The 22,341-nt window shown below is 42.1% G+C and overlaps 1 protein-coding gene across 2 annotated transcripts in view; it reads right to left on the reverse strand.

The window, feature by feature from the left end:
* Positions 1 to 22,341, reverse strand: part of LOC125453595 (solute carrier family 49 member A3) — an 81,155-nt gene that overhangs the window by 52,637 nt on the left and 6,177 nt on the right. For both annotated transcript variants that reach the window (XM_059645737.1, XM_059645754.1), the window contains exons 2-5: positions 15,173 to 15,331; positions 13,781 to 14,000; positions 7,006 to 7,082; positions 6,756 to 6,893 (exon numbers count right to left, since the gene is read on the reverse strand). In XM_059645737.1, coding sequence (XP_059501720.1) covers positions 6,756 to 6,893; positions 7,006 to 7,082; positions 13,781 to 14,000; positions 15,173 to 15,331 — 594 coding nt within the window. The remainder of the gene's footprint in view (positions 1 to 6,755; positions 6,894 to 7,005; positions 7,083 to 13,780; positions 14,001 to 15,172; positions 15,332 to 22,341) is intronic.

Raw genomic sequence — 22,341 nt, forward strand, 5'->3', positions numbered from 1 at the left:
TTATAAAGGCAGAAGCATTGTTTTAAATATTGTTGTATCAAACGGAGTACAGTCCTCCAAATGTGGGCCAACTGATACTCTAGATAGGCTTCTCACAGAAAGTCAGCAGGGACACAGGGGGTCAAATGAGTTCCTTCTATGCTGGGCAATGTTGTGCAGATGGAGATAGGTATTCCGTGGATCCTTAAATTTTGCAAATCTGCTTGGCTTTGATGACAGCCACCAACGCCAATTCAGAGCCCCTGACTCACGCTGGAAGAATGAACAACTCATCCTCATTTTTGGGAAATTAATACCCAATTTGTTTTAATATAGCTAAGAATAATCTTGGAGACTTTTTTTCTGAATTTGCTCTTGGGATTTAGGCATTTATGGCTGAGACAACATTTACTGCCCATCTCAGTTGCCCTGGAGAACCTGGCTGTCAGTTTCCGTGTTAAATTGCCACAATACTTAGTATATATTATACTTAAGTCATGAGTATACTTAAGTCATGACAAAGTAGATGGCATTCCAACATACTAGAATGTAGAACAGTACAGGCCCCTCAGCCCACAATGTTCTCCTGAACTTTTACCCTAATCCCAAGGTATATCTAACCTCCACCCCTACCTTATACTATCATCCATATTTAATAGCTGCTTCAATGCCGAGTGAGGCCGACTCCACTACTCTCTCCAGCAATGCATTCCACAGCCCTACCACTTGGAGTAAAGAACCTACTTCTGACATCTCCCCTATATCCACCTCCACTCACTTTAAAACTATGTCCCCTTGCAATAGCTACCTCCACCCTAGGAAAAAGTCTCTGGCTGTCCACTATCTGTACCTCCGATCATTTTCTGAATTATGATTTCAGTTTGTCAGTAGTAACCCCAGAATGTTAGTAACAGGGAATTCAGCAATGGTCATGTCATTGAACATCAAGGGTTGGCTGTTAGTTACTCTGCTGTTGAGGTGGGCATTGCCTGCATTCATATGGAGCAGATATTCTTTGTCATTGATCAGCCCAAGCATGTGTGCTGCACAAGTCTTGCATTCGGACAGTTGAGTCGCAAACGGGGCTGAATATTGTGTAGTCAGCAAACATCCCACTTGGGCTTTGTGATAGAAGGGAGGTCATTGACTAACCATCTAAAGATATTTGGGTCTAGGACACTACCTTGATAACCTCACGCAGCGATCTCCTGGAGCTGAGATGTCTGAATTCCAAAAACTACAACCATCTTTTGTGACACATGCAATTCTAATCAAGTGTTGTTCTTCTCTGCTCCCAATTCCTATTGGGACATTGTACTTCATTGAATCTGGGGTGTTTCACTTCCAATGAAAATATATCCAATCATTCTCATTATGAAAAAAAATAACTGGCTGTAAGAACACCAATTCTTTCTAAAAGAAGGTCTAATCAGTTTCTGGGTACTGTAATTGCCCTGAATTTCCTAACCTTCTGATTATCAGAACAGTCAACAAGTAAACAAACAAACATTCTATGTATGATCACATTCAACGAGGACAGACTTGGATTCACTTGGTACATGATTGGTAAATGACCCCTTGATGAGGTTGAGTGCGAAAGACAGTTCAAGTGTTATAGAACAGAGGAGAGAATATGGCTGTGACATAGACGCATTGAAAGCAAAACAGCTGTCTAATGCTGAAAAGCTCACCAATCACAATCAGGATCTTGTTTGCAATGGTTTCAGACAACACAACATAATGCCAAAACTAGTCAGTCATCGGATGAGGTGTTGGCCTATAAGCACAGATATATAACAGCATAGATGTAAAACTGAAGGGCGGGTCTGTGAAGCAACAGCAAGGATTCATTTGAACCTTAAAACTCAGTCCATTCATTGTCAGCTCATGGACTGATATTGTTGCACATCTGGCCTAACTACCAGTGGCAGTGGAAAGAAGACCCTCAGCAAGAGCAGAAAACTGCTGACTGGTTCAAGGCTAAGATCTGTGTGATGGAACCCATCACTGAAGCCAAATGAACTGCTGTCAACACTTACAAGTGAGATCCAGGTGCAAAAGCTCCAAATGCATTAGGAGCCACTTGACATGAAATCCAAGACAACTGCTGGATGGTACACTGACAACAGATACAACTCTGCTAGAAAATTAAGCTGTCCTTCAACAAATCAGAGGGGCACATGTAAAGTAATGAAAAAAAGCAGCAAGTTCATCAATAAAGAAAACAGTTACATCACAAGCAAAGACAGGGAAATTATTACTAAAGGCAATAACCGTTGAGGACTTGGATGGAAAATGACCTTGAGCTGCACTCTCGAAAGGCCAATGCTACTAAGCCAGTTTGTTATTGTGCAGCTGAATATTAAACCAACAGTGGAGCAGCTGAGGGATACTGTCAATTTGCTTGCCGTAGACAAAGCTCTAGGTGACGCTGCAACACAAACAAATCCGGCACCCCTGCAGCTCCCAAACAAACAACTGTGTCTCTAATGGAGGGAGGAAGCAATACTACAAAATATGCTGATATGAAGACTGTGACCCTGCATATGGACAAAGGCAACCGCAACAAATGACAAATAAGGCACCCTGTTCTGAGCAGAGGGTAATTTATTTGCCCATCTGCTTATCAGATTGCAGATCCTGGCTGGGTGCATCTACCCCAAATGCCAGAATGGTTTTAGAACTGAAGGATCCACAATTAGAGCAAGTGCAAGAGAAACAAAGGAAACCTTAAGACATTGCAACAGCTTACAGGGTATAAAGGCTTAGCGAGATCACTGAAGGCAGAAAATTAGCTGCCTGCTGAAGCTGCTTGACGTGACCTGCTATTTCCATGAAAACACAATCAATACGGTTAGTTGCGATGGGGTGACATGGGAACTCAGTTCGGCAGGCTGTGTTGTAGAACTGGCACTCTTTGGTTGTTTGCCTTCAGTGCATACAGAGGGTGTCTACTCACATGCCAGAACTGATGGAAAGCCATTCAGCCTTGCTCACCCGAGATCCAAACCAAAGATGTGCCAAGTACTCAGCAGAGCTGCTGTACATTGATGATGCCGCAGTAATATTTCACACTAAGGAACACCTGCAACAGCAAGTGGACAGGCACACTCACACCTGTAAAGAGTTTGGTTTGACTACCAGAATCACAAAGACAAACATTATGGTTCAGTATGCTGTCATACCATGTATTAGCAGCAATAATTTGACACTGGAGGTTTATCCTAAGATAGCTTCACATATCGACATTGCATAACCACCAGCACATTACATCTACTCAAATGTGGAAAAATGCCCAAGTCCACAAAAACCTGGACAAATCCAAACCAACAAGTTACCATCCAAATCAATTTACTTGTGATCATCAACAGAATGATTGCAACGATCAACAGTGCTTTCAAGAGGCACTTACTCAATGATAACCTGCTCACTGACATTTCATCTAAATTATACCAGTCACTTAGGTTGAGTTCATTACAGCCTTGGTCCAAACAGGGACAAAAACAGCAATACTACAGAGGCAAGGGTAACTTACCTGGACAGCAAAGCAGCATTTTAGATTTGGATTTTATTGTCCATGTACTCAAGTACAGGAGTTCAGGATTAGAAAGAAAAGTGTATAATGTCACCACACAAGGTACCAGCTTAGGTACAAATGGGCCAAGGTACAAAGAACCTAGGTACAAAAGTAGTTACATATTGTTCTACTCATTCAATGAAGCTAAGAATTAATGTAATATTTATAATTATTTTTTCTACTTTATAGTAAGAAGGACTTTAAAGGAATAAAGCTAGAAGTTCAACAGTCTGACTCCTCTATATAGCTTTCTCTCTGGGAGAGCTCAGCTGCCTGTTCTTGCTACCACCACCGATAACCAGGGACATCCCTCACTGTTCCTGCACTGGACCATGATGCCATCACTGCTGCTGAAGCAGTCACTTTCCAATCTCCTCCTGCCGCCTCCGGGACATACCCAGGCAGAACCCACTCGCACGCTGAGATATCACTATGCCAGGCCTGGAGTCCTGACAGAAGTACTGCCACGCTAGGCCAAGAGACCACCATGGGCTGCTGAGAGACCAGGCTGAAACTCCGCCATGGGCCAGGCCAAAAGGTCACTTCACCAGGTCCAGAGTGAGGCTGGGAGTGAAGCAAAGAGAAAAAGACCCACTGAGAGAAAAAGAAAGAAACAACAAAGTAAATGAATGAAGCAGACGAGCTCTGGGGGAAGTGCCTTGTTGCACAGCATCAAGGAGCCTTAGCAAAACAGCTAGAGTTAAAGAGAGACAATGTGAACTGCAGATGCTGGAGAATCTGAGATAAAGTGTGAAGCTGGATGAACACAGCAGGCCAAGCAGCATCTCAGGAGCACAAAAGCTGACGTTTCGGGCCTAGACCCTTCAGAGGGGGATGGGGAGAGGGTTCTGTAATAAATTGGGAGAGGGGGAGGCATACTGAGGATGGATAGAGGAGAAGATAGGTGGAGAAGAGAGAGTATAGGTGGGGAGGTAGGGAGGGGATAGGTCAGTCCGGGGAGGACGGACAGGTCGAGACGACAGGATGAGATTAGTAGGTGGGAAATGGAGGTGAGCCTTGGGAGGTGGGAGGAGGCGATAAGAAAGAGGAAAAACCTCCCAGATTAGGGAGGCGGGGACGAGCTGGGCTTGTTTTGTGGTGCAATTGGGGTGGGGGGGGGGGGGGGGGGGGTGGGGGGAGGAGAGGAGAGAAAAGAGGAGACTTTGAAGCTGGTGAAGTCCACATTGATACCATTGGGCTGCAGGGTTCCCAAGCGGAATATGAGTTGCTGTTCCTGCAACCTTCCTGCACCCATTGTGGCTTCCTTGGGGGAAACCAAGCGGAGGCTTGGTGACCACTTTGCCGAAGATCTCCGCTCGGTTCACTGTAAAGAACTGCACCTCCCAATCAGGATCAAATCAGATAAACACTTTCCTCTAAGACTGCACCACTAACCACCAACATAGCACTGGTTATTTCCTGGGTGGCAGTCCTCAGGATTTCAAATTCTTAACTCCCCAAAATCTGTCCACCTTCAACAAGGCACAAGTTAGGAGTGTGATGGAAGTCTCTCCAATTGCCTAGGTGCCTGCAGGTCCAGCAAAACTCAAGCAGCTTTCAAGCCAGCCTGTTTGATTGTCACCCTATCCTAGTATCTTAAAATCCATTAAATCATCAACACGGTGGCAGTGTACACCATCTGCAGGGTGCTCTCCAATACCTCAAGGTTCCTCTGACAACATCTTCCAAACCTGCAATCTCAACCAGCTAGAAAGACAACAGCAGCACATAAGTAGGAACACCACCACTTGCAAGTTCCGCTCTAAGCTGCTTGTTATCCTGACTTGGAAATATATTGCTGTTCTCTCAGTGTCACTGGACCAAACTCCTGCAACTTCCTGACATCACTGCACATGTTGCTACATACTTGGACTGAAGTGGGTCAAGAAAACAGCACAATTACATACAATTAGCTACGTACAATAAATTCTGGTCAGCCAGCAATGTGTGAACAACAGCAACCTGACTGAGAACACTACGCTGCAAGACAATACATGTTAAGCAGAAGAAAAGGCAGACCTGTTTCCACATTTGTTGTTGGAGTCCTATCCAAAGCAGATCTTAGGTCGGACAAGATCACCAATTGAGTTTTCAAGCACCTGCTAATCCCATCAGCAAACATTAATTGCTAACAATGTCTGCCACATTAACAGCGAAATTCAGGTGGATAATGGCTGCTACCCAGCAGACCTGTACAGTGAACTGGCCACAGGGTCACAACCTCATGAGATAAGCAGTTCGTGGACATTGACAAAAGCCTGCTACCTTTGTAGTTTGATTGTCTGGAAAGGCAATGGAAGCAGCAAGCAGAAATGAGCAGCTCAGCCACCCAAGAGCCCAGAGAAAACAGTGGCCAGAGAACCAGGTACCATCTCAGCCCAATACCTTCATCTGCAACAGGTGAGGCAGAGTCAACTATGCCAGGGCAAGGCTTATCAGAGATGATGCTGAACAGAATAGACCACCATGGCACAGAATGTCTGAAAGCATCGGACCACTGTCATCCTCAAAACACTTTGAAAGTGATGGAATATTTACATTTGAACCAATGCAACAAAGATAAAATACCACCAATTCAGAAACCTAAAATAAAACTCAAAACTTTGAAAATACTCGAATCAGACAGCAGAACCATCAAATGTTCTAGTTTAAGGTTACCAAGGTGAAACTTGAACATCTGTTTCACTCTCTAGTATTGCATGACTTGCTAAGTGTTTCTTGGTTTTCCTGTTTATAGAAACAAGCTCTGACCAGGTAGTAGTCATTCAATTTAGGGCCTTCAGCATTCAAAAGTCCCCAAGCATGCAATTTCTGGCAAGTTTTGTATTCCATACAGTTAGGTGATGGGCTTATGCTGATGAACAGTGAAGTAATAAAGTAAAACAGCCAAGGCAGGATATTTTGCAGAGGATCTTCACGCAAGACTGAAGCACACATGTTACTGGCATGAGGGATGGGAAGTGGGGATTGAAAGTGAAATGGTATGGAATACAAGAAAAAGAACCTAGAGTAGAAAATATGCACATTTAGTTTAGAGGAACTTTCAAATCAGTTAATAAAATCAAGTGAAAATTGCAATTTTACACTTGGCTTCCTTTTAAACCATGTAGTTATTCATTCAGAAGATAAACACACTCAGCATTAGTTTAAGGCTGGAACATTAAGAAATTTTCAAAATGAAACTAGTCATATTACTTACCATCTTCACTCCTCTAAAAAAAGGCTCTGAGGTAGAATTGGCTGCACCTGCAGATGGAGGCGTTGGAGGCACCCTATTCCGAATTCCTACCATTGTCAGAAAACATGCAATTGCTGCGGGGACTGCGTACACTATCATCTGAAAACCAAAATGAATTTCATTTAGAACATATTCTCTCTGGAACATGCCAAATGCATTCCTAATAATAATTTGGACAATCAACATAACCAAGATTTTTATGTGTCCTTACCAATACTGGCATTGAAGATGGCTTCTTCACTAACATTGGAGAAAGTATATTGGCGAACAAAATACCCAACGGATTGGCTGGATTGTCAGAAAGGAAACAAAACAAAACTCAATTATGATGCATCAACTGTAATATTGCATTACATACAGCACAGACAGACCAACTCCTCCCATTTGCCCCTTAGTGCTCTAAACACTTCCTTGTACCCATCCTGATGGCTTTTACATGTTGTATTCGTACTCTTTTCCACCACATCCTCTGGAAGCCTGTTCCATACAGGCACCATCCTCTGTATGAAGAAGTTACATCTCACATCCCTTTTATAGCTTTCCCCTCTCATCTCAAACCTATGTTCTAAGTTTTGATTACCCTACCATGGGGAAAAGACCTTGGCCAATCACCCGCTCCAAGCACCTCATGATTTTAGAAGTTCCTATAAGGTCACTGCTCAGCCTCTGATGCTCCAGGTAATTCAGCCTCTACCTATAGCTCAAAACCCTCCAATCGCAGTAACATCCTTGTAAGTATTTTCTGAACCTTTCAATTCCAACACCTTTTTTATAGCAGGGAGACCAGAATAGAACACAACATTCTAAAGTGGCCAAACCAATATACTGTACAGCCAGAGAATCATACAGCATGGAAACTGACCCTTTCATCCAACTAGTCCCCACTAATCATGGTTCCAAACTAAACTAGTCCCACTTGCCGGTGCTTGGCCATATCCCTCCAAACATTTCCAATACCTTTATTTAGTCAATTTTTTTTTTAAAAAAACGTTGCAACTATACCTGTATTTGCTATTTCCTGTGGCAGGTCATTCCACATGAAGAAAGTTGTCCAACCAGGGAGGCACATTGTTCCAGGTTTAAGGATGTTAAGCAAACACCAAATCAGAAAGCACCACAGCAGATATTGGAGGTTTCCAGTTCTGTGGACTGCAGTCACTGTATGTGTTAAGCAATGTGTCTCACTGGTTGGACAACTTTCTTCATACAATAGCAGCTTTATATTTGTTAAAAAACGCATTACTTTTTCTTAGACTTCAAGATGACATTATGGGACTTTATTTGTTAGCTCAAACAGAGAATACGAGAGCAGGGACAATATGCTCAGACTGTTAAATCAGTTAGGCCACAATTTGAATACTGTGCGCAGTTCTGGTCACCTCTTTACAAAAAGGAAGGAATTGCCCGAGAGAGGGAGAGGAGATTTGCCAAGATGCTGCCAAGACTTGAAAAATGAGGCAATATTGGATAGGTCAAAGCTGTTCCCCTTTGTACAGAGGAGGCTGAGGAGAGATTTGACTGAAATGGACGAAGTTGGTTGGGCGGGGGGGGGGGGGGGGGGTTCAGGATAGAATGAATTGCAGGGCCTACTTGATTAAATAGAAGATTGAGTCATTGATGTAAAGTGATTAGAGGGGACATGAGTATTTTGTTTATCCAGAGGGCCAACAGGGTCTGGAATTTGTTGTCTGAAATGGTAGAAGCAGAAACAGTGGACTGCAGTGGAGGCAGCTCACCATCTTCAAGGACAATTAGAAGTGGGCAAAAAATTCTGGCAAGCCAGTGATGCCCATGTTCCACAAGTACTTTTAAAAAATGCCCACAAGCATAAAACAGAGGAAGTGAGCACCGCTGGGAACCAAGACCACCTTTTTTCTGTAATACTAAGTTGGCTATTTCCTCGTCAGTTACTCCAGTTGGTCATTACACCAACAGCCTCCTTGTAAAGTCAAACAAAGTTACATCTTTACTAATTCTCATCATGTACTACTAAACCTCAATTCATTCCATTTCAGGTGGTCTAGGAGCATCAAGAACTCCATTAGCTACAGTCCTCTCAGCAAAGTAAAACTCTCAATGCCACCCCTGTAGCTTCAGCCCAGAAATATCTCCTGAGAAGTCTTCTTTTTCCATATCACAGACATCTTCCAAAGAGGGCTAATTAAAATTGGTTTCTTATTTTTGTGCTTTGGGCCCATGATCAATAGAAACTAAATTCAAATTGTCAGACTTAAATTACTTACAATGTTCACAAGCAGAAAGGGAGGTTTCCACCCGTCAGTAGCTTTGAGATTTGAATCTAGGTCTCAAGACAGTTTCAGCAGTCCTAATCCAAGGTGAATTTAGTGCACGGGATTTAAAAACCCAAGACTCAGCTCAAGTCAAGAATAATGTCTTTTGGATGGGGAAGGGGGAAACATACCTCTTAGTGAACGTTGAATTTAAAAATCCACTGCTGATATATTACTGCAAGCTTTGCAATTAACAGCAATATAAAACACCACTATCAATTTCAACAGAAACTGGTAGCTGTCATCCCTTCCATCAGGTATCATTTGCAAGAAATAACTTGTTCAGCAACACAGTTGAGCAGCTGCCAGTGCGTCTTAGTTTTTGATCTCTCTATAACCTTAGTCTAAACATTGACAAAAAGAGCTGTATTCCAGAGTTGTGAGGTGACAGTGACTGTCCTTGATGTCAAAGCCACATTTGAGCATGGCATCAAGGGGCCTAAGATGATTATTGGGCATCATCTAGTTCAGTCCCAAAACTTCTTTACAGGAGTTTCTCAGAGTAGTGCCCTGGATGCAACCATCTTCAGCTGCTTTATCAATGACCTTCCCTCACTCAAAAGTCAGAAGTGGAATTTTCACCACCATGTGCAAACTGCTCGAGTACAACAATTGTGTGAAGAAGCAGCAAGACTGAGGCAACATACAAACTTGGACTGATAAGTGGCAAGTAAACATTTCTGCCATCCAAATGCCAGTCTATGACCGTCCACAAAAGGAGAAAAACTAAACACTGTCCCTTGCTCTTCAACAGCATTACCATCACTGAATTCCCAACTTTCTAGATCCTGGAGGTGGTGACAGCTTAGTGATATTACCGCTGGATTGTTAATCCAGAGATCCAGCTAACATTCATGGATGGGTGCAGCTCCAGTAACATGCCAGAAGCTTCATACCATCCAGGACAAACCATCACACTTGATTAGCAACCTATCCAGCACCTTCACATTCACTGCCTTCACCACCAATACTGTGGCAGTAATGTGTAGCACTAGCAAAGTGCACTGAGTAATGTATCAAGGTTCCTTTCACAGAACCTTCCAAACCCATGAGTACAACTAACTGGGCAGACAAGGGCAGCAGTTGCTTGGGGCACCAGCACCTGCAAGTTTTCCTCCAAGCCATTCCCCATCCAGACTGGTAAGCACTATCGCCATTCTCAGTATCGCAGACAAAAAATTGTGCAACTCCCATTCCAACAATATTATGGGTGTCTTCAAATCAATAATAGCTGTAATTCAAGAGGCCACCCTCTCTAAGAAAATTAAAAACAGACACTAAATGCCCCACTAGCCAGAGAGACCCATATTCCATGAACAAACTAAAAGGTCTATTATAGCACAGAGAAATTAGATCAATTCCTCAATCTCACCCAATTCATGATCAATTTAGAGTATATTCCCTTTTAAAGTTTTTATTATACTACTTCAACCAACCTTCCAGGCAGTGAATTTCAAACCATGACTCCCATCAATATGATTCCACATGGTGTCTGGGTCTTTTGTCCCCCCTATTAAATCTTGGCCTTCTTGATCACAGACTGTCTTGCCATTAGAATTAGTTTCTCCTTCTTCAAAATCAAGAATTATTTTTTAAGACTGAAGAACTTGGTTTAATCTTCTCTTGACCTTCATTACACCAGGGAAAACAATCCCAGCTTCTCCAGATCACCCTTGAATCCCAAACTCCTCAGTTTTGATAAAATATTGATAAAGCTTTTGTGCAAGATTCTGAAATTCTTCCTTATAAAAACGACCATGCTTTTTACCTTTGTTTTTAAGAACTGGGACCAAAGTGGGGGAGAAAAATGCTTTAAAATCCAGTGTTTCAAAGAGTGACTGTTTGAAAACAAGTGACCTAACATCATGGCAGACATCGTAAAGAAATGTTTGAACAAGCAGTAATTGAAATTCAGACTGTAGACAATCTGGAGCGAGGGTGTACACTGATGCAGTTCTTGTCGGCAACAACTTGTTTGAGAACAGTTTAACAAGTCCCCAGACCAACGACAGAGACCTTTTGCTTGCCAAAAGGTATGAGATTGGCTCGAGGTTGACTGAGCAGCTTGGAGCTGGAAACAAGTTACAGGGGCAGAGAGACCCTGAGAGATAAGGAAACAGGATAGCATGCAGATCTTTTCAAATTCCAGACACTGCACATTCACTGCAGTTTAAAGCTCAGTTTAAACCTTTTGAAAATCAACTACTTTTCCTGCAACAGTTGCTGTAAGCTGTGACTTTTGAACTGATAAATGAGAAAGACTTCCCAAGTGAGTCAGTTACTCTGTCCTACTTAGCACCAGAGGAAGGCTGTGGAGAAAGACTAGTGAACAACAAGGAAGTTCTGTGGAAGACCTGAAGTGCTAACTGACTTTTTTGTCCACAGATGATGCCAGGCCTGCTGAGCTTTTCCAGCAACTTCTATTTTTGTTCCTGAACAAAAAGGGACCTGGCCAAACAAAGGAGAATCATCTCAACATCAGAAACAGGAAGCAAAGACCACTGAACCGACTTTCCAGTTTATTGCTGCCTCAGGAAAGGATCTATATTCATTTTATAGAGATAACACGGTGAGAAGCTGCATGAACACAGCAGGCCAAGCAGCAGAGGAGCAGGAAAGCTTGGCATTTCGGGTTGGGTTAGAACCAGTGAAGGTGAATGTAGGTGGGGAGTTGGGGGGAAAAAAAAAAAGAGACAGGTCAGCCCAGCAAAAACAGGATAAAAGTTAGTTGGTAGTGGATGGGGGGTGGGGGTGGGCTTGAAGGTGGGAGGAATGGTTAAGGAGGCGGGAGCTAGCTGGGCTGGTTTTGGCATATGGTTGGGGGGGGGGGGGGGGGCGCGCAGGGAGAACAGGGGAGATTTTGAAGCTTGTGAAGTCCAAATTGATACCCTTGGGAACCCTGCAGCCCAAGCAGAAGATGAGTTGCTGTTCCTGCATCTTTTGGGTGGCATCATTGTGGCAACGCAGGAGGCCCAGGATGGACATGTCGCATGTTGTCCGAGAAGGGGGGGGGGGGGAAAGAGATTGAAATGGTTCACGACTGGGAGGTGTAGTCGCTTGTTGCGAACAGAGAGTGTAGTTGTTCTGCAAAAGCATGTGTGACATACTGTACCCACTGTTCCTGTTGTGGCCTCCTCTACATCGGGGAAACCACCGGAGGCTGGGGGGACCGCTTTGCGGAACACCTACACTCTGTTTGCAACAAACGACTACACCACCCAGTCGTGAACCATTTCACTTCCCACCCCCCCCCACTTCTTGGACGACATGTCCATCCTGGGCCTCCTGCGTTGCCACAATGATGCCACCCGAAAGATGCAGGAATAGCACCTCATATTCCACTTGGGCTGCAGGGTTTCCAAGGGTATCAATTTAGACTTCACAAGCTTCAAAATCTCCCCTTCCCTGACCACATGCCAAAACCAGCCCAGCTAGTCCCCGCCTCCCTAACCATTCCTTCCACCTCAGGCCCCACCCCATCCCCTATCAACTAACCTCATCTGTGCACCCCCCCACCCCCACCGACCTGCCCGTCCTCCTTGGACTGACCTATCCCCCTTAACTCGCCACCTACATTCACCTTCAATGGCTCTAGCCCCACCTCTTTGACCTGTCTGTCTCCTCTCCACCTATTTTCTCCTTTATCCATCTTCTATCTGCATCCTCCTGTCTCGCTATTTATTTCAGAATCCCCTTCCCCTCCCCCATTTCTCAAGGAGGGTCCCGGCCTGAAACGTCAAGCTTTCCTGATCCTGATGCTGCTTGGCCTGCTATGTTACCTCAGATTCTCCAGCATTGGCAGTTCCTACTATCTCTATATTCATTTTATGTTTGGTTGTTTGAGTTTGTGTGTGAGGAGTAGTTTAAGGAGATTAGAATTTTAGTTAGTGTTATATAGTTACTATCTGCTTACCTGTAAGCCATACTCTAGTTACCTGCAATATTAATTATTGTTTAGTATAGAAACCAGGTCCATACTTACTACCACTGGTCATTGAAAGTCAGGTAAAATCAGGCTACTGTGCATATTATGAAATAAACCAACATTTGGCATATATTTCTAAGTAGCAGGCTCAACTTATGTCATCTAATTTCTGGCCACTTGATCATTTTGAATTTCTGAACTGTTTAATCCTTTGTCCAATCCTTTCTTGTTCCTCAGAGTGGTGGGTAGGAAGCATAAAGGTCTGATCCAAAAATTGTTTTATTGGGGGCTGTAGGAGTGTAGCAAGTGGATGAGCGTATTAACTCACTGTACATGCCACCCACAATATTGTGGGTTGCAACTTAAGTGTAAAAAATTGTTCTCAATACTCCAATTGAAGCCTCATTTGTGTTTCATATAGTTCAGCAAAAAACTTCCTTGTTGTTGCACTTTCTGGCTTGATTTATCCAGCAAAGCATGCTATAATAAAAGAGCAAACAGCAAATAAAGAAAGATTGAAACAAAAACTGAGGTTGCTGGAGAAACTCAGCAGGTCTGGGATCGTCTGGAAAGAGCAGAGTTAACATTTGGAGGGTGAAGAAGGACACTTCAACACATTCTGCATGTCTTCTTTGAACTCATACAAAACGGCAGTTAGGTGTTTCCCCTGGTTGGCAAGGTCTCATATACAGTCCATAGAAATCCAAATGAAAAGTCACTGATGTCTTATTTTGAAAGGTGAATCACTCATTCTATGCCAAGCAACTCACCCATCGATGAAATCATGTTTGCTGTTGCTCTCTGTTGTTCAGGAAACCAAATAGCAGCCAATTTTGTTGGAGAAAAGAGAACCAAAGGCTGTGCCAATGCGCCAAGAGTCTGGCCCACCATCAGGAGAGGAAATTTCCAGCTTTCTTGAGGTATGAAGTAAGCAACACTCAAGAGTTGCATGGCACAGCCAGCCAAGTTCAGCCATGAGCTCAGGATCAGCTATTAGTGCAGAAGATAAGATAATAAATGATTAGATGGTAGGTCAGTTGATGTTTCTGCATACATTCCACTATTTTGGACAGGTCTTCAGATATCCCAGTTCTAAATCCCTGCCTGCTCAAACTGTGGTCTTAAAAATAAATAAGGCCGTCTTCCCCACCTATGATCATCCATAATAATCTTGTGTCTTTCAAAGGAAACTGGCTTATAATTCATATTGCAACTACACCCCATCAGTAGCATTCAGGGACTACACAAAATGTTCATACAGCTCAATAGGATTCATTGATTTTTTTCAAAAACATTACCTTTACTTGAGCAGCATTTAACTGTGTACAAGCACTACTTATTTCTATCATAATTCATATTTTGTTGGAAAATTTGAAATTTAAGTGGGCATCAGCATCCCTATGCTTTTCTACCAAACATACAGTCATAGTCAATATATTTTATTGCTGCTCATTCAAATCAGCAGACAGTTTCAGGCCCACTCGAAAGATAAAGCAAATGGATCATCACATGCCACCATGAAGTGTGGCCTTCAACTAAGGATTTGGCTATTCAAGTAGACTTGGAAATTCAATGATCCAATTGAAATTAAAATATAGTTCCAGTAACAAACCTCAATTCACACCATCATTGGCATTAATTCTCTTATTTCTGACCACTTGATCATTTTGAATTTGAATTGTTTAATCCTTTGTCCAATCCTTTCCTGTTCCTCAGAGTGGTGGGTAGGAAGTGTAAACTTCTGATCCAGAGCATTTTATTGGGGGCTGTAAGATTAGCAGTGGAGGGTAGGAAGTGGATGAGCGTATTAACTCACTGTACATCAATACAAAATTACCTAAAATGTAATCAAATCAACATCGCTTGCATACTTTGCTCAGAGGTCAATATCTCTGACCTCTGAAAAGGTGTGATCTGCTCTAGTCTAAGAAAACACAGAAGCCCCTGTGGCATGTTTCAAAACAACAAGTTTGACCACCACATTTCAATATATGTAAACAGTAAAACAAAACAAAAACAATCCAAAAGTATTGAGCACAGTAAACTGTGGGGAGGTGATATAGGACTCGTTCATCACTATTTAACTGAAGAAAACAGCTATCAACATTATTGCACTCAGCTGTGTCAGAAAGTCAGGGAAATGGAGATTGTACAAAACTTACTGATGTTTTAAGTCCGAGCATGTCCAGTATCCATGTCGTACAAAAACCAAAGGGAACACCAACAACGAGATAGATCATCGATAGCCAATTGACTTTATCCATGGAAATATGGAAATATCGAGCTGTCTGATCCGCGATTGGAGCAAATGTCAACCAACACTGAAATAATCAGGAATAATTATGTAGAGATCTACTCTTACAAAGTGCATTTCACAAAAAGTGAAAGAAAACAGTAGCTTTAGAGAGCTCTGAGAATTACATAGCATTAAAATACCATTTCTTGGTTTTGTACTTCCAGCTGTTATACTGCACAAATTTGATCCCAGGCTGAGGCCTGGCTTGGTACATCAAACAAAAAACAGAAGTTGGAGAAGCTCAGGTCTGGCAGCATAGCAGAAGAGAAATCAAAGTTAATGTTTCAGATTCAGTAACCGTCCGTCAGAACAAACCCTCCTGAGGAAGTGTCACAGGACCCAAAACATTAATGTAGAATGTTGCAGAAGCGGTTTTAGCCAATCTCATCACATAACAGCAAAAAAAAACAATTTGAAAGATTTTGAAACATTCAAAAACACAATTCCATCTATCCCAGAAGCATCATTTTACAGTACCCAAACACTACAGAGCTCACTTCTCTATTACATCTATAGGTTTTATTTTAACTTTCCTTTCAATTCCCTGTCTTGAGAATTTAGTAGCCTCTTCCTTGATTATTCATACTACTGAGTTTAGACTTGCTCAGCTTTGAATAACCCCTCAGTGTTCTTTCAAGTACAGCAATTTCAAAATAAAAGCTTAATAGAGGTAACCAATTTTCTTACTTTTCTGAACTAGTTTCTCCAAATGACAAAAGATATTTCAAACAAGTAATTTCAACTATGACCTTCAAGAAGCAAAAGCTCTAAAAGTTATGGGTTTTTCCAATGATTGGGGGGGGGGGGGGGGGAGGAGTTCACGATTCTTCTAAACTGAAAGCAAGCTAACGCCCCTCACATGTTAACTGCATCCACTCGTAAAACTCTCTCAATGCAAATAATTTCCCTGAAGGCACCCTCTCGCACACTAAAAAGATCCTGACTCCAGAAATACTGACAAATGGATCATTAAATCCCCTCACACACACCAAAATCCACAAGGCACTGAGTTCAAAGTATAATCTTTAAAATAAATTGAACATTGGAATTAAGATTGGGAGTAGACAGTTCAGCCCTTTGAGCTTTCTATGCCATTTAACATGACCATGGCTAATCTTGACCTCAGCTCCAATTTCCTGACTGCTCCCCACAGCTCTTTAACCCACATTTGAGTATTATTTTTTAAATCTGTTGATTGATTCTACCTCCGCTGCACTCTGGGGCAGAGAGTTCCCCAGATTCACAGCCCTCAGAGAAGTAGTTTCTCCTCATCTCTTTTGAACCTACCTTTTCTATGATATCTTGTTCTATGCTGTCCCACAAGGGGCAAATATATTTCAATCAAATCCCTCTCATTCTTCTGAACTCCAGGAAGTACAAGCCCAAGCCATTTAACTGCTCTTCAGACAACAGCCTTTCGCCCCTGGAACGTGCCAACATAATCATTCCTTAGGTAGAGACCAAAATTAGACTCAATACTCGAATGCCTTACACAATTGAAAAAGCACTTCTTTACTTTTAAAATTCAGTCCTTGGCAATAAATATCAGGATTCCATTTGCCTTTATTATATGCTGCACATGCATACCCACTTTCTGCATATCATGCACGTGGACATCCAGATCCATCTGTACTACAACACTTGAATTCTGCTTCCTATTTAGTTAATAATTTGCCTCCCCGCCCACCCCCAAGGCCAAAATGGACAACCTTGCAACTATCCACATTAAATTCCATCTTCCAGATTCTGGCCTGATCTCCCAGCCCATCAATATCCATCTGTAAACCATTTATGTCCTCAACACATCCTACTTTCCTGGCTATTTTAATTTCATCCGTGGATTTTGCTATATTACACTAACCCTGCTTGCACAAACATATATACAGCAAGCTTCATTTTCATCAGCAGCTTGTGAACTGCTACTCTCAATAAACTAGCAAAAACAATACACCTCATATTAGATTATCATGATCTCCGCAATGTCAGAGTACAGATATTTCTCTAATGACAAGATAGCTGCATTCTTGTGATTTTGCACTACAGAAAATTGTACTGTAGGGACTCTGCTGCAGAAAGTCACTATATCTCTACAGCACAAAGTTTGTGTTATGCCAACAGCATCGGGTATTCATGTGTTACAGCCAACTCACATTAACCAAACAAATGTTATAGCAGAACTACCTGTAGTCAATCAAGGGTGGGAGTGAAATGGCTCTCTGCCAGTATATTTTGTTTAAGCCAAAGTTGCATTAAGTTGTAGGTGATTTAATGTTGTAAATAAACTACAAGAGCAATGCATATACTTCTTGCTTTATCTGATTTGACTAATTGTAGTCACATGTACCTATGTACAGTGAAAAATTGTGTTTGCGAGCAGTACAGGCAGGTCATTGTAAGTAAAGTCATACAGAAGGAAGAAGCTGTTCTTGAGCTTGGTGCGTTTTCAAGCTTCTGTATCCTCAGCTTGACAGAAGGGGTTTTAGAAGAGCATGACCAGAGAGGGAGGGGTCGTTGGCAATCTTGCCATGGAAAGGATGCCGACAAGTATTAATGGAGGCCACGGATGGGATGTTGGCTTCGGTGATGGTCTGGACCTGTGCACACAACCTCCTATAGATTCTTTTAGTCTACAAGTTTGTCTTCATTTTACGCTTGCCAATCTGATTTATCCAATCAATAAGCAGAACAAAATCATCCCTGACAATTATAGTGCCCTTCTTAAATGCATTCATTATTTCCCAATTTATACTTAGGGCTACAATGAGACAACTCCTCAGCGACCAACAAGATGACTTCTACCCATAACTTCTTTACCTTAGTACTATTTTTTCCCCCAACCAAAGTATTGCACATCATGATGGATTAGACAAAGAGAAAAAGGGAGATTTAGGGCTCAATACAGAAGTAGTCCAACAACAGTACTGAACGTGTAGGAGCAACTTAAAAAGGAAATGGAGAGCAAAAAAGGGGGCATGAAAGAATAATGGCTGGTAAAATGAAGGAAAACCGTCAGTTAATTTTACAACTCCATTAAAGGTAAAATGATAATTGGGGTCCCCTTTTCCTGGTTAAGGACCCCAGTGGTAATGTGTTTGTAGGTCATAAGACCAAACGATATAGGACCAGAATTGGGTCATTCAGCCCATAAAGTCTGCTTGCCATTTGATCACGTCTGAAACATTTTTCAATCCCATTCTCCTGCCCTCTTCCCACAACTTCTGATCCCTGTATTAAATCAGGAGCCTGTTTGGATTAAAAACACTCAACAGCTTGACCTCCATAGCCCTCTGAAGCAAGGAGTTCTACAGATTCACCACCTTCTGGCTGAACAAATTCCTCATCTCAGTTCTGCTATGTTATGTTTCTGAAGATAGATCTAGGCCCAAAACATGAGCCTTCCTGCTCCTCTGATGCTGCTTCATCTGCTGTGTTCATCCAGCTCTACACTTTGTTATCTCGGCTATGTTGCTTCTGTCTTCCACTGTGAAAACTGATGCAAAGTACTCCTCAGTGCCTCCACAGTTTTTAAATTCCCCATTAATATTTCTCCAGGCTCATTTTTCAGTGCTATAACATCCGCCCTTGCCTCTCTCTTACCCTTTAAGTATTTAAAAGAAAGCCTCTCGTAATCTTTTATATTACTAGATCACTGACTCTCATTTCATGTTCTCCTCCTTTTCTTAAGTTATCCTTGGCTGGTTTCTAAAGTATATCCAGCCCTCATGGCTTCCCATTAACTGTCACCACATCGAAAGTTTTTTTTTGGCTTTTATGCTGTCCCTAACTTTCCTTATTACCTATGGCTGCCTCATCCCCCTCTCACGATGTTTATTCCTCCTTAGGCTGAATTTCTGCCTTGCCTCCCAAATTACCACCAGAATCATCTGCCATTGATGATCCACTTCCAATCAACTCTGGCCAGCTCCTCCCTCATGTTTTCCTAGTTATCTTTACTCCATCGTAATACCATTACATCTGATTCCAACTTCTCCCTCTCCAAACTGCAGGGGGAATTCTTTCACATGATGGTCACTAGTCCCTGTGGATTCCTTCACCGTCAGTGCTTAATTAAATCTGCCTCACTACAAATCACTAAATTCAGAATTATCCATTCCCTTTGGGCTCTACCACAAGCTAGTCCACAAAACACCATATCAAGGGATTGATATCCACATTCAACCTGATTTTCCCAGTCTACCTGCATATTGAAGTTCTCCATGATTACTGTAATACTGCCTTTCTGACATGCTTGTTCTATCTCCTGATTTATTTTCTGCCCCCAAATCCTGACTACTGTTTGGAGGTTGTACACAACTCCCATTAGGTTCTTTACTTCTTGGTTGCTCAACTCCACCCACAGATTCTACACGCGAGTCTATCATGATTTCATTTCATTCCTTACAAATAAGGCAACCCTGCCTTCTCTGCCTGTCCTTCTGATAGGACATGTATCTTTGGATATTTCATTCCCTGACCTGATCTCTCTGCAGCCACCTCTTATAGCCGTAACATGGGCCCTGCCAATTTCAATCTGCACAAGCTCATTTGCTTTTTTTTGTATACTGCATGCATTTAAATATAACACCGAGTCCTGCGTGAACTGACCTTCTCATAGTTGCCTCCTTATCTCAAGTTGAATTCCTGGCTCTTTCCATACTTTGTCATATTACTTGTTCTGGAAACTTTAATCTCTGCTGATCCCTTCCTGCCCTTACTTTTTTTCCATAATTTTCCGTGCAACTGAACCTACCCACCTCACTATTGAGTTTAAAGCCCTATCCCAGTCCTAGTTAGACAGAGCCAGAAGACAGGCAGAGCGTTCTAAATAAATACTGTCAGTGTTCACTAGTGAGAGGGATTATGTGGGTGTGAAAAATCAGGAAAAGGACTGTGGTATGATTAAATAAATTAGCACAGAGAGGAAGGTCCGAGTTGTCTGGCAGGCTTAAAACTAGCTAAATTTCTAAGGCTGGTTGAAACGTATCACCGGTTGTTCAGTGAGGCGAGAGGGGAAATAGTAGGTCAGATGGACAGATCAGTGGCAAACAGTATTCAATTTAGTTAAGTATAAGGTGTTGCACTTGGGCAGGATAAAGGCAGTATGGGAATACATGACGATCAATAAGACCCTGGGAAGCACTGCCAGAGATCTTGTTGCGATGAGAACCAGTCCCTTAAGATAGCAAGACAAGGAGATCAAGTGGTTAAGGTGGTATATTGGATACACGTCTTTATTATCTGAGTCAGAAGTTAAAAACAGGGAAGTTATGCTGGAACTGTTGCTAACATTAGTTAGGCTACAGAGTACTGAATGCAGTTCTCCAGTTCTAGAAGAAATGAGATTGCACTGGAAAGGGTGCAGAGATTTACCAAAATATTGCCTGGACCAGAGAGTTTTAATCATCAAGAGAGATTGAATAAACTGGGGTTGTTTTTCTTGGAGCCGAAGAGACTGCAGGGAGTTACAATTGAAATGCGTAAGGTTGAGGGGATTAGATAGGCTAGACAGAAAGGAACCTTTCCCTTTGTGGAAGAATCAATGACTAAGTGGAATAGGTTTAAGGTGAGGGGCAAGAAGTTTACCAGAAAAAAGTTTGCACCCAGAGGCAGGAGATTGGCACTAGCTAATGGAACAGGTACAGGCATGAATGGCCCCTTTCTGCACGATAACAATTCTGAGCTTTTGTGACCTGCCTCACATTTACGTCTCCGATCACAGCGCAAAGTTGGTGTATTTAATCTTAGAGGTCCGACTATGCTGTGAAATGCCAGGGACTTCTCCCTCTTACTGATGTTTTGCAGCGTGCACACCTCAGGCTGTCCATCAAATTTGAGCTGAAGTTTCCTAAGCAGTCAACACTGATATTTTTAATTTTGCAAATATTGCAACCAAGCTTGATCCACTGCAAGTCAGTAACAAATGATTCAAAAATCAAAGCCAAAGATACCTGGGAGAGGGCTATAAAACACACCACGTACAAGTGCAACATTCCACTACAGAGGGGATGCAGTGGCACAAGAAATCTGGACAATGAGATTCTTATAGTTGTCAAAATTCTGCAATAACTTCAATATGTTAAGGATGTGAAACCAGTTTTTCATGAAACGCAATCTTGACTCATCCTTAGCAAGATGCCAGATGGCTCATTTAACATAACATCAGCAGGTCTGCCAGCATCTGTGGAGGAGAAAAGAGAGTTGACCTTTCAGGTCCTGTGACCCTTCCTCAGAAGCGTCTTCTGAGGAATGGTCGCTGGACCCAAAACATTAACTCTTTTCTCCGCCACAGATGCTGGCGGAACTGCTGAGCTTTTCCAACTTTGTTTTTGTTCCTGATTTACAGCATCCGCAGTTCGTTTGGTTTTTATTACATAACATCACTTCACTTTTTATTTCCCCACACCACAATGTATCAATCCTTAAGCTTTTCACAGTTTTCAATAGATGGTCTATAAAGACTTAAATTACTGATTAAAAATAAAAATGCATTTCAAGTAATTTAACTTGTTCAGTTTTCTATCGCAGTACCAGATATTTAGAAATACTATAAGACTTCAGTTTTTATTTTCAGTTCCTATTCCTGGTTTCAAAAGAAAGGGCCAAATAATTCCCACAGATCAAAAGCACTTTCTTAACAGAAAAAGAGACAAGGTCCAAAGTGAAGAGGTTGCAACTTTATTGAATTCCCCCACGAAGTCCACAGCCTGCAATTAGTCTTCAGATCAGAATTGCAACAATACAACATTTTCTCCAAGCAATGGGGTTATAACAGGGACAAAAACAAATCTACCAGCTTGAATAAATTTCCTTCAGTTATCAATCTAGTTATTACTGATTGCTCATTCGATGGACGAGCCATCACTTGGCTAAAATAAAGTAGGACAAAAATCCAGTTAGGTGAAATAGGAACTGAGACGGAAAACAACAGAGGCAAAATGTATATGATACCAACAGATTAAACAAAAAAAAAATCACAAACGCAACCCACTCCTACAAAGTCAAAGATGTATTCTGTAGGAATACACATGTTCTGGT

The sequence above is a fragment of the Stegostoma tigrinum genome, chromosome 1 (assembly GCF_030684315.1).
Source record: "Stegostoma tigrinum isolate sSteTig4 chromosome 1, sSteTig4.hap1, whole genome shotgun sequence".
NCBI lineage: Eukaryota > Metazoa > Chordata > Chondrichthyes > Orectolobiformes > Stegostomatidae > Stegostoma > Stegostoma tigrinum.